The sequence below is a fragment of the Macaca mulatta genome, chromosome 1, assembly GCF_049350105.2.
Source record: "Macaca mulatta isolate MMU2019108-1 chromosome 1, T2T-MMU8v2.0, whole genome shotgun sequence".
Taxonomy (NCBI): Eukaryota; Metazoa; Chordata; class Mammalia; order Primates; family Cercopithecidae; genus Macaca; species Macaca mulatta.
The window spans coordinates 234518780-234531691 of NC_133406.1; the positions used below are offsets into that span (position 1 = coordinate 234518780).

General features: G+C 58.3%; 2 protein-coding genes across 12 annotated transcripts in view; both read left to right on the top strand.

Annotated features, from left to right (window-relative positions):
- Window positions 1–9970, top strand: part of ACOT7 (acyl-CoA thioesterase 7) — a 192508-nt gene extending 182538 nt beyond the window's left edge. For all 5 annotated transcript variants that reach the window (XR_013408990.1, XM_077977866.1, XM_015141617.3 and 2 more), the window contains one exon: window positions 9547–9970. Coding sequence is in view for 4 of the 5 variants with exons in the window: in XM_077977866.1 (XP_077833992.1) it covers window positions 9547–9645 (99 nt within the window). In the remaining variant the exon portion in view is untranslated. The remainder of the gene's footprint in view (window positions 1–9546) is intronic.
- Window positions 1–12912, top strand: part of RPL22 (ribosomal protein L22) — a 251157-nt gene that overhangs the window by 158080 nt on the left and 80165 nt on the right. The gene's annotated exons all lie outside the window — the stretch shown is intronic.

A 12912-nucleotide genomic window follows, 5' to 3' on the forward strand; every position in this document is an offset into this window, starting at 1 on the left:
AGTTGAAAGGCCCTCCGCAGGCTTCTGGAAGTTGTCTGCGATGCAGTGCTGAGGGCCACAGCTTTGTGACGCACCGATGTGGGGGCTGCAGACAGGGCAGGCTGGAGATGCCTCTTGGCTGTGGCTGTCTTGAGCCGTCGCCAGGCTGTTGCCCCAAGTCCCCTCTCCGAGCCGCCTCAGTGAGCTGTCGCTGGACGGTCCTTCGCCCGTTTGCACTTAGGAGGAAGCATGGGGCAAGGCTTTCCATGGTGGTGGCCGCCGCTCCCCACCCGCAGGACCTGCCTGACCCCCAGGCACGGTGTGCAGAGGGGCCTGGGGTCCTTGCATGGGCCCCGTTCCTCTCGAAGAAGCCTCAGGAGCAGAGATGGTCATTCTTGACTGTGTTCAGGCCGGGCCAGGACAAGAAGAGAGGTGTGGTCCCAGGATGTAGGACAGAGAGAGAGGTCCCCACGTGGGGCCTTTGTCATGGGCAGAGCCCTAGGGTCTCTGCTGCCTCAACATCCTGGACACCCCGTTGCCACAGGCTCCTGCAGGCAGGGAGGGGCTGCACCTACTCCCAGAGAATTTCAGGAGCAAAAGAGTGGGCGGAAGCACTGTGCGGTGGCCGCGCGCAGCCTCTGTGCACTCGCCCGGGGATGGGCACTGCCTCACCAGTGTGCGGGCTCTTACACCTGCTTCCTTTGTTTGTTTGGCCAAGATTGAACTTTTGGAATAATTTTTTAATTGCTGACTAATTTAGGAAATTCAGCTGTTACTGGAGTGCAGAAGGTTGACGGCGTGTTCCTGGAAGGGCTTGGTGAGCCGCCTGCCGCGTTTGGCCATTAGTGAGGGAAGCCCTGCCCCCTCCCGCCCCCACCTTGCTGCCAGCCCACAGGCGTGAGTCATGGACTAGAATATTCATGAGGCTCAGAATCCAGTGTCCTGCTCTCTGTTCCTTTTGCCTGCTTTTAGCGGGAGTCAGTCTTGTGATGGGAAAATACGTGCATTCTGAAGCTGCTCCTGTCACCTCATTGGTTAGTGCTTGGGAACATCCAGTGGCTGGTGAGTCCCATGTGCCTAGAACCCAAGGCCTGGGTACCGAGAAGGAGGTTGGCGCAGATGAGAGCATGTAGCCTTCTCCTCCAGCCTGGCTCTTGCCTTCCCTCTGCCTGAGCCCAGACTCTTTCTCCAGCCACCTTTCATGTTTCTGCCCTGCACGTATCTCTGAAAGATCCACTGTGTCCAGACAGTCACACACTGGCCCTTCTGAGCAGCACTGGTAGGCAGCTCTTCTGATGCCACCTCAGCCTAACGGGCTGCAGGGGGTTAAAAAAAAACCCACCTCGGCACGGTGAGCTGCTCATGTTCTCCCCATGAAGGTTTACAGAAGGATCTGCATAGAGCCAGGCCTGGGGGGCATACAACAGAGTGTGGGGTGGAGCCTTGGGGCCTCTCTGTCCCCTCTGCTGTCAGATTTGTGACATGGACAGAGTGAGCACTGCCAGGAGGGTGGCTGTACCAGGAGAAGCCCGTGGGTGGGATTTCCAGAGGGTTCAGTGAATCGAGGGAGCATCCCAGCTAGACCCAGGGTGCTGCGGAAGGTGAGCGAGAAGCCTATCGGGGAGGCCTGGAAGAGTTGTTGGGCTCACATGAGGTCCTGGCCATGGGATTTGGAGTGTTTCAGCAGGGCAAGCTCATGCCTGGAGTATCCGGGGGCTGGAGGCCGCCTACTTGGCGCTCTCAGCAAGGGGCGTGGAGTGCCCTGGCAAAGGCCCTTTGCGGCCAGACACACGTCTGAGCCCTGCCAGCAAAGGTGCTGGAAGAAACAGGCCCTGGGCCCCACATGGTGGTAGAAATGATGCAGAGGCCTCCCTGCCTATGTGTGCAGGATCAGAAGCAAGTCCCCAGCATGGCCATAGAGCTGGCCCGTCTCCAGGGGGATGGCCAAGCCTAGGTGTGCTGGACACTCCCATCTCACCTTTGTCACTGTTGCAGGCTCCTGTTCAGACCCTCCATGGTCTGAGCCCTCGAATTTGTTGGGGATAGATGATGCCAGTGTTGATTGAGCAGAAGTACTGGTTTTGAATCGTTAACATAAAGACCATGCCTATTTAGAATTAAGGCTGTTTGATCTGATGTTCATTTGTTTGATCATCCATCCATCCATCCGTCTGTCTGTCCGTCCGTCCATCCATCCATCCATCCATCCGTCCGTCCAGCAAATGCCTCCTGTGCCCCTGCTGTGTCCAGGCACAGTGCTGGCCTCCAGCAGGACAGGAAGGGCTCCACAGGGCATAGCACAGAGTGGGCACTCGCAGAGCAGAGGTGTGCCGTGAGCATGTGGCTTCTGGCCCACAGTGGGCACTCAGCAGGTGGCAGCTGTGATCATTATTGGTGTAGGCTGGGGACTGCCATGTCCACAGTCCCAGCACAGGGGCCTGGAGCCGAGCGTGCCGGGACCGCGGCACTCCGTGCCTGCAAGAGGGGCTCCTGAGAGGCCACCACCCAGGCCCCAGTCCCGACGCCTCTTCTCCCCTTTGTGGCGATGATCTCCCTGCCTCTGGCAGCAGCCTCCCGTTGGCCTTTATACCTCCTTTCTTGGCCCCACTCGGGGGCAGTTCTTTTGGGGTCTGAGCAGGTGCTGCTGGGTGAGGGGAGCCCCTGGTGAGGGTGTTTATGACTCTCCATGATGATCTCATTATTTGAGATTTCCGGCTGCTTTCTGCTGGAGGCTGGTGCGGTCCTGGGTGGGTGTGGCGGAGGAGGTAATTAACCCAGGCCTGCAGCTGCTGGGAGAGGCCGCAGCGGATGGCAGACAGGCTCCGCTAAGACAAGGTCCTCAGGTGCAGCGAGACCCTGGGACACAGGTGCTTGTGAGGCTGGTGGTCCTGGCGCTAAGCTCACCGTTGCTGGCTTCATGCACAGGGCCCCTCGCCTGGCCATGCTGAGTGTCCTCAATAATGAGATGTTTTCATTGCTTTTGTGATTATCCCAAGACCCCTCTTGTCTCCTGTTATAACAGGGAGAGGGCATGCTACATGGCTTCCTAATTAAGAAGGTCTGTGTCCCTCAGGCTTACAGGAAGTTGTTATATCACCACTGGAAACGCTTTTTGTACCATTCATTAATTACAAAAAGGACAAGCAATTGATTTTACCAAGGGTGGAACTTAGTCACTCGTCCTCCATACCACGTTCCAAATGTGTGTTCTCCAAGCACAGAAAATGCAAAGTGGAAAACATTTGGTTTGCAGCATTCAGCTCTGAAAGCCACAGGCTTCCCCTCCAGTGGAAGAGAGCCCAGAAGACAGCAGTTGGCAGGAAGCACTAAGCGGAGGGAGGAAAAAGACGCAGACCCCAGGCCCAGGCAGCCACCAGGCTGCAGGGGAGTCAGGGGCTTGGTGCTGAGTGCCAGGCGGTGCTCCCTGAGCACCAGGGAGGGAGTGTACTGTCAACCTGCTACCCTGGGACCCTCCCCACACTTCTGTCCCCATGGGTGGTCATGATACCCTAAAGGCCCTGCTGCCTTAAGGCGACCCCAGGCCATCTAGCCCTCCTTTGGGGCAGCGACTCACCAGCAGGGCAGTCCTTGGAGTAGTCCCCAGGCTGCACTTGGCCTCAGGTATTTGTGAGGACAGCAGGACCGCCACGCAGACACACATGCATGCACCAGGGACCGCAGACACATGTGCACACACAGGTGGGAGCTCACGTGCGCCAGCACCACAGGAAGCACTTTGCCATGTCACTTTGTGGAGTTCCTGCTTCCAGGTGAACAAACCTGGCCCTGGGCCACACAGCTGGGCCCATGGGACTCAGAGTCCTGCTCCTGGCTGTGCTGCCCCATCCTTTCCATCAGGCAGGTGCCCGGGATACACGGTGGTCATGTGCCCTGAGCTTCCCTTTGCCACCTCATCTTTTCTCTCTGGCATATTCTTGGGGAGCCCCAGAGGCTCGGAGGAGCCTGCCTGAGGCCACAAGTGCATGCCCGGCAGCTGGCACCACTGGCCAGTACCCCAGAGGCTCAAGTCCTTCCCCCACCAGCAGCCTCGGGGACTTGAGAGAGACATCTGTCTTCCCACAGAGCTCAGAGCGTTCTCTCCTCCTCCCCCCACCCCCAACCCTTCATTAAAAACAGCAGCAGCCAACAATGTACGCATTTATTTACTTTGCTGGATGGAGGGAGATGACTGCGAGGAGGCAGCAGCCGGGCCCTGGGTGGGGCCTTGTGCTGGAGACATCTGTCTTGCTCTGTCAGCTTCTCACCCAGCGGGACGAGGTGGCCTCTTTGTCACTCGGGTAGGAGAACTATTTAGCAGAGCCACGGCCTGGGGAGGCTGGCTGCCCACCAGCAGTGAGCCAGTAACCTCCTGCCATGGGACAGACACCGCCCTGCCTCCCTTTGTTCCACCTCCCTCTGGGTGGTGAGCCTGGATCCTCAGGCACCTGGGACGTCCCTGCCCTTGACTGCCATCTTCATAAACTTCCACCCTGGAAGGATGCCCCGGGCACTCAGGGAGGAAGGCCGTGCCTTGGGAGGGCAGCGCTCATGGGTGGGCACTTCATCCAGTGACACTGAGGCTCCTGGGCTGGTCTGGACTCTGTCTCAGAGCCTGGAACATCCAGCACATAGCACCATCCCCGGAGATGGGAAAAGCAGTGGGGCCCGCACAGGCTCTCAGGCTCCCACACATCCATCCATCATCAGACAGCATTCACTTTGTCTGAGGGCAGAGAGAGCCTGGCTGATGAGTTTGCTGCAAATATTAAACAGCAGGACCACATCAGATCCACCTTGTGGCCCATTGCTGGGCGCCGGCTTCTCCCTCTGCCTTGAGCCGACCCTGAGAATGACCTGCACACGGGCTCGTGCCCGCCTCAGGCTGCATATTAACTGACCTCGTGAGAGGAGCAGCCATAGCCTTCAGCCTGTGGCATTGGGAATGCTTGATCGGGGGTGGGAGCAGCTGCAGTGGTTTCGGATAATATGGCTGAGGGCAGGGCAGGGCCCCTGCCTGGGGGAGGCCAAGGTCAGCAAGAGGGCCAGGGTGAGGTGAGGGGAGGCAGGGAAGCCCCTGACCCTGGTTCACCGTGGACACCCTGCAGGTCCATCACCTTCCTCACTTCCCATGCACGAGTCCCACCCCTAAAAGCCCCTCAGCATAGGATGACCTGGAGGGCGGCCTCCATGCCCAGGTTTAAATGGAGGCTCTCCCCTTACCCGCTCTGCCACTTTGGGCAAGTTACTCAGCCTCTCTGCTTCACTTCCTCATTGGTAAAAGTGGAACAGTCATCATTTCCGTGCTGCTTGGTGGAGTTGTCAGGAAGACCCTGATACACACAGCCTGCCGCACCCTAAGCATGGGTCGCGCAGAGAATATCCCCTTATCGCTCTAGTCCCTGCTCTGGGTGCACAGCCCATGTAGGGGCAATGGGGCGGGAGGGCTCTCGTCTGCAGTGCCTTCTGCAGGCCCAGAGTTGGGTGGTCCTCCCACGTCCTCGGTGGCTGGAGGGCTGTGGTCACATCTCTGGTAAAGATGCCGAGAGCTGTGGGAAGTTACTCATATTCCACTCCCAGGTGGTCATGGAGGCCAGATCGTTAGGGGACACTGCTGTGTGTGGCTGGCAGAGGTGAGGACTGGGCTATCTGAAGTGCTGGAGGTTTTCTCGGCTCTTGGATGCAGATCTCCCTGCCGTTCGGGCCGTGCTGCATGCGTGGGGCCTAGGGCCCGTCACACACCTATGAACTGGACCAGAACATTTCGAGCATGGTCCTGAGTTAGCTCTTAGCGCCTCTTGGCGGGGAGTGGGGAAAATCGCACCTGTGCACGGCCCGGATGGCTCCGTCAGCTCTGCCCACAGCCCACCACTTGTAAAGCCAGGACCCCGTCTCTTTGGGGCCTGGAGATCATTGGTGCCCGGGGAAGAAAGGAGGGGCTGGTTTTCCTAGATCTAGGTCTAGTTAGCTTTTTGCTTTTCTAGCTTTTTAATTATAGAAAAAGTCAAATTATGCAAAAGTAAAGAGAAGAAAGAATTTCTGTGTCGTTATTAGCTTGGGGCCAGTCTCATGCATGGACAGCCCTGACCACTCCCCCACCACAGAGAGCTCTCACCTGTGGAGGTTTCCTCTTTTAACAGCTTTATTGAGATGTAATTACATGCCGTTCTGTTCACCCCCTTACAGGATACAATTCAGCAGGTGTTCGTCTATTCACAGAGGTGGACACCCCCCCACAGTCTATTTCAAAACATTTTATCACCCCAAAAAGCAGCACCACTCCGTAGCTGCCACTGGTCCCCCAGCCCCAGGCAACCGCAAATCCACTTTCTGCCTCTGTGTATATGTCTCTCCTGGACATCTCGTATAAATGGGTGATAGGCAGCTCCCTGTGACCGGCTGCTTTCACCGTGTTGTTTTTAATGCCTGGGTGAACATGGCTGCAGGGAGAAATTTGGTCCCCACAACCCTGCCGTGAGGTGGACATTGGCCCATTTTACAAAACAGGAGTCGATGTGAGTCAGTGGTGAATCAGGATTCACACCCAGCTCCAGGGTTGAGGATGCTGGGCTGGTTTCCAGGTAGAATGAAGAGACCATCCCAGGAAGGGCGCACAGCATGGTCGGGTCCCGGGGTGGGCAAGCCTCTGCCTGAAGCAGCCCGTCCCAGAGGCCGGGCAGAGCTTGGTTCCTTATGAAAGGGGTCCCTGGCCAGCTCAGTTTGAGAAATACAAAAGTTAAACAGACTTGAGACGTTTCAGAACCTTCATCCCAGTGTACATTGTTTATTGTAAGAGGCCATTTAGTGCATAGATCCTCAAACCTGCCTGGCACAGACCATCAGAGAGGCTTCAACTCCCAGTGGAGTTGGGGAGGGAGCCCAGAGGATCTGTAGACACAGACAACCAGCGAGGCAGGCACCTCCCGACCTGGCAGCCCTTCCTTCCTCAGCCCCTCTCCAGGGCCCTGGCCTTGGACGGGCCATTCCCACCGGTCCCCCAGGGCACCTGTGGTAACAGCTCCCAAGCTGGTGGCATTGGCTCCACAGAGCCATTTGCCACCTCTCTTCCCTTGGCCACTCCTGGTCCTCTGGTCCCTGAGAGCATTTGGCTGGGGACTCAGGCACTTGGGGAACAAGTTTCTCACCAGTCTCCCACATCTGCACGTTCCCAGGAAGTTCCCTCGTCGGGCCAGACCTGGCTCCTGTGGGCTGGGCGGGGGCTCCAGCTATGTCCCTTCTCACTCCAGATGCCTCTCCTGGGCCAGGCTCTCTCTCTCCTGCTTTCAAGGATTCTTTTTCTTTCCAAGCTCTTTGCCGTCTGTCCTCTCTGTGGAGGGCAGATACTCCACCAGCTAGAGGGAGGACCCGAGCCGAGGGGCCAGGCTTTCAGACTGGGAGGCGCCTGGGTGTGGTCTAGCCTGCCCGTCCCCAGCTCTCCTGCTCCCAGGGCTGCCACAGCCACTCCAACGCCAGCAGAACCCAGTACCAACCCCACCAGGCCCTGTTGCCTCATCGCCCAGCTCTGGGACCCCACCCCCACCCCACAGCACTTGCTCTGCCTGCTACAGGGTCATCAAGGTAGGCAGGAAGCCAGGCTGTGGGCAGCTGCTCCTCTGCTGAGCCTCAGCCTTGGCCGCTGTAGGTGGACAGAAAGCTGCAGCTTCCCTCCGTATCACCAAGCAATTCCACAGGGGAAGGGGAGGACAAGGCCCCTATATCCCATCCTGGTGGCTTTGACCTTGCATTCTTGGCCATTTCAGATGTCCCCCGTTTGGGGCAGGAGCAGACGGGGAGGGGGCAGGGCCCTGCTACACAGGTGTGGTCCGTGGGCCACAGCTTGTGTCACCTGGGATCCTGTTAGAAGTGAGTCTCAGCTCCCAGACCCACTGGATCAGAATCTGCATTTACAAGACTGGCAGATGACTCAGATGCACTTAAAAGTTCCAGAAGCCCTGATCTAGCACATTCTGCCTCAGTGTGCACAGAAGTCTTCAGCTGTGCCCAGCAGGATGTAGCCATGTATGTCTTCAGGGGACCTTATCATCTGCAGGGGCTGGGCTCTGTGCCCTCCAGGCCCAGGAATCTCAGGGGTCTTGCCCACTTAGAAGTGCTGCTAGAACTGAGAAAGAACATTTCGTTTTCCCTGGGCTGTTTCAGGTCAAATTGCATAGCCTCAAATTTTATTTTTAAAAGTCAGCCAGAGATCAAACCGTAGCAGCGGGAGGGACTTCTTCAATAAAGTGTCTTGGAAAAGCAGTTTTCCTGTGTACACCGAAGACTCTTCAAAGGGGGACCAGGACCGCTGCAAGGAGCACCACCTATTTCTTTAAATACCCGAAGATTCTATTGGCTCCAGGCTGGCGAGGTTTTGACAGTTTACACCTGGTGACATTTAGAGACCGATTTTGGAGAGAGCTGAGGGGAGGAGGCATTTGGTATAACTTGACATTACATCCTCTGACTGACTGCGCTCTCTCTTGCCAATATACCAGTTGTCTATAAAACACTTAGGCCCAAAAATAGCTGTACAGATTGGTGTCATTGTGGCTGAAATGAAGGGCAACTGCCCCATCTCTGTGGCTTTCAGACACCCTCAAAATGTCGCGATGAAATGTCCCAGAGGAATTAGCACAGCTCATGAAACCCGACTTCTCAGCCAGGGTGGGGCCAGTCAGAACATGGCGTTGAGACACATGGGACCTCAGAAGTGACCACCTAATACTCCAGGGGTGGCACCTGCCCAGGGGCCACAAGACTTAGAGTGAAAGGGGGTGCCGTTCGTAATCGCAGCCGGTCAGCAGGCACGAACCAGGACTGTCCTGGGCAGAACCCAGTCTTTGGCCAAATCCCACCTGTTCAGTTGGCTCTGCCCCCAGAGCAATGAGATGGGGTCCCTGGGGTCCAAGGTGCCGCCTCCTGAGTGCACGGTCCAGAGCATGGTGACAGGGCTCCCTCCCCACAAAGCAGACCTATTGCTCCCAGTACGGGCTGGGGCCTTCTCAAGGCCACAGGCAGCACAGCGTCTGCCCACTTCTCTTTGGGGCAATGACCGTGTGCAGCTGGCTTTCCCCGCTTCTCTCTGGGGCAGTGGCCATGTGCAGCTGCTTTTCCCTGGGAATGCAGCAAATACGGGGTCCTCTTCCTTTCCACTTATGTTCAGCTCCCGGGTTTCATTACCAAGTGCATTTTCCACCAAAGTCCAGTAGCAAACAGGCCCTGGGCTTGGAGTTCACCTGCTGTGAAAGGTGGGGTGAGGGTGTCACAGGGCTCAGCAGGTCCACTGACTGCTTCTGACCCGCCATGACCTTAGTGTCCCCGCCGTGGAGCTCTGCCACCCGTAGCTCCTGTGACCCTCAAAGCATCTCGGCTGAGCATATTCAGCCCAGTCAGTGGGCCCATCAGCAAGGTGGGACATGAGCCCCATGCCTGGTACCTGGCAGTCCCAGGAGGCCAGTGGAGCCGAGGCGTGGTACTCTGCACCCACCAGGGCTGGGGCCCCAGGCGAGGTCACAAGGCCACGGCACTGGTTCTTCAGTGACCCTAACCTGCCTGTCTCTGTGTGGTCCACAGCCCGAGACCGAGGACGAGAAGAAGCGCTTTGAGGAAGGCAAAGGGCGGTACCTGCAGATGAAGGCGAAGCGACAGGGCCACACGGAGCCTCAGCCCTAGACTCCCTCCTCCTGCCGCTGGGGCCTCGAGTAGCCATGGCAACGGGCCCAGTGTCCACTCACTTAGAAGTTCCCCCCTTGGCCAAAAACCCGATTCACATTGAGAGCTGGTATTGTCTGAAGTTTTCGTATCACAGTGTTAACCTGTACTCTCTCCTGCAAACCAACACACCAAAGCTTTATTTATATCATTCCAGTGTCAATGCTACACAGTGTTGGCCCGAGCGCTGGGAGGCATTCCGCAGAAACCCTTGGGAATGCTTCCGAGCACGCTGTAGGGTGTGGGAAGAACCCAGCACCACTAATAAAGCTGCTGCTTGGCTGGACCCACGCGTCCTGGGTAGTCATTTGTCTTGGGGGGCTGCTTTCCCAGGGGGTGTGGGATGTGGGGGCTCCCACGGACAGTCTCAGCCCTCCCAGCACCGGTGTGTGCCCTAGAACCTCAGGCACAGCCACACCAGCTGGTGACTCGCTGGCTATGAATGCCCATTTCCCATGGGGCCCTGGTTTGGTGTCCTGGCCCCAGATACCCCAGCTCCCTGGACCTCACAGGCAGCCCTGATGCTGGGAGGATGTGGGCTCAGGGCCACACTGCCTGGTGGGAGTGCCAGCACCCCACAACCCCACTGGCTTGCAGAGGATGCCGGCTCTGAGCCTGTGTGGCTTTCCTATGAACAGGGTGGGGCTGCTTGGAAAGACTCAGAGGTGATGGTGTGGGAAGAGCCGAATGTGGCCTGGCTCAGCATGTGGGAGCCCCAACCTGACCCAGCCTCTTGCTAGAAACTGCCCAGACACCCCAACGTCCTGTGTGAAGGAGCCCCCCAGCTGGCACCAGGACCCTGTGCCTGATGTGGAAACTCCCCTAGCCACTCAGGCAGGAGGCTGCCGGGATGGCTTATAGGGCAGGGGTCTGAGGGACAGCACGAATATGTGTCAGTGCCATCGGTGTGAAGCTGTGGGCATACGTGTCACTGACATATCTATGCATGTGTGTGTGCATCTGTCTCTGCATATCTGTGAGCACGTGTGTGGTGAGGGTATCAGTGCAGCACGGTTTATCTGTGCATCTGGCCCTGCCAAGGCCACTACAGGGGCCAGGACCCCACCTGCATCCACTGCTGAAAAGGAGGCTCCAACCAAGCATGCCCAGAGGTGGCATCTGGGAGAATGTTCCCGACTCAGTCTGTCCCTGAAGCCCCAACATCTGTCCTGCCGCCTGGAGAAGACCGGCCCGTCAACAGCTGCAGTCTCGCACAAGGCTCCCTCTGGCCCCTGGAGAGTGAGGACTTGGCTCCAGATGTGCAGAAACACCAGCCAAGAGCTTGGGAATCTGTCCCAGGCCCCAGTCACGGCTGACGGGCTTATTTCCTGTCTGGGAGGGGGTTGGGGGTGGGAGGGACAAGCTCAGCCACATGAAGCTTCTGCCACCCCACCCTGCCCCTTGGCCCCCTGGGGCTGGCCTCAGCCAGCCTCGGCCCCCAGCTCCACCCATGACCCATGCCAGAATGGTGCCCTGGGTTCAGAGCGATGAGGAGGCCACCCTTCCCAGCAAGCAGAAGGCCCAGGGCTGGCCACAGTGGGGCCTGAGCCCAGGGGCTCACTGAGGGGACCAGGTCCTCAAAGCACCCACATCCTTCACTTGAAGGTGGGCCCCACATCAGACTCCCTAGTTCAGTCCTGGCTCAGCCACTCATCCGTGTGGCTTTGGGCAAACCAGGCACCTAAAAACCGCCTCCCAGGGGCACCCAGCCCTTTGCAACAGATCTCAGCACAGCACAAAATAAGCCCAGGGCCCCAGGGCAGCCATCAGAGGCCATCTCCCACCTGCCCCAGAGACAGCTGAGGCCGGGCAGAGGCACTGGTGCAGGCAGTGGGTCAGCTGGGCTGGCTGAGGGGAGCCAGGCCCAGACAGAGGCATGGCTCTCCATAGCCGTGTGTGCAATCTTAACTGTGGTGTTTCTAAGTGGCATGGCTCTCGGTGGCCATAATTAAGTGTGGCGTTTCTACCGTTTCAGCCCGAGTCACAGGCGAGACATTTAGAAACACCACCCTTGATTACAGCTGCCCTGTGCCAGCCTCCCACTGCTGGTGGTCTATTTATAACCAGGGCCACCTGGAGGGGGAGCCAACCTGTCCACAGAGGGCTCACTGGGGGCACTGAGGGCCCTGGCTGTCCCAGAAACCCAGGAGTATAGGTGTGCATGGCCCCGGGTTCCTCCTTGCCCAGCCCCACAGTTATTGTGGGGCCTTTCTCTACAAACACTTCTTTTGTCTCATGGGACAGACCCTGAGGCCCATCCTGGGCCCCCTAAAAGCTGTTCAGGGACCTGGGGTATGGGGACAGTTTAGGCAGGTGCAGGCTGTGGAGCAGCTCTGGCCGGACTGGGCAAGCTCCAAGCATCTGTTTTGGCTGCAATCGGTTTGGGTCTCCTGGTCAGGTGCCCACTTTCCTCCAGACACAGGGGCGTCTAGTCACGGATATGTCCCAGAGGCATGGAAGGACACTATGCCAGGCAGCCCCGGAGGCCTTGTGCCCATTGTGTGTGTGGTCAGGGGCTTTCTATAAGAGACAGGCACGATCCTCAGGAGGCGTCTCAGGGCTCCCATCAAGGAGCAGAAACGGTTCCCCCTGCATGGGGCCAGCTGAGGCTGTCAGTCTATGGGAGACAGCCTGTGCTCTATGAGGAGTGGTGATGGCATGAGGGCTTGGGAGGGAGGGGCGGAGGGGCGGGAAGGACGGGAGGAGAGGAGACGGAGAAGGGTTCAGGCGCTGGGCTGCAGACACTGGCCTCTCCCGGCTGGGCGGTGGTGCTCAGAGTTTCAGAACATTTCTGAGCCTGTAGGGGTGGCGGGGACCACTCGGCAGCCCGGTGGCCCATCCACTTTATTCCCTCAATGGACCCCCCCAGGTCCAGGGAGCAGCGTGAATCCGTAACTGGCCCAACCTTGCCCCTCGCTGCCCCTGATCCAGACTGATTCCCAGTTCCTAGAAGCCGCTGGCCGTTGGTCCCGTGTCCTCTCCACGCCCCGCCCCGATTGTTCATCTTAGATGCGGCTTCCTCCGAGAAGGCCTCCCTGAGCCCCAGCCCTGGCCCCAGGTTCTCAGTGTCCATTTCTGCCCCAGCTCCCTCTGGCCCGCGGACCCCCAGAGCTCCGGGCCTGGGTCTTGCCCCGGCGTCTAAAGGCGGCGTCGGGAGTGTGCACCGAGCCGAGCTGGGAGCCAGCGGCGCCGCGCTGTCAGGAGGCGCCACCGGCCCAGGGCGGCTCG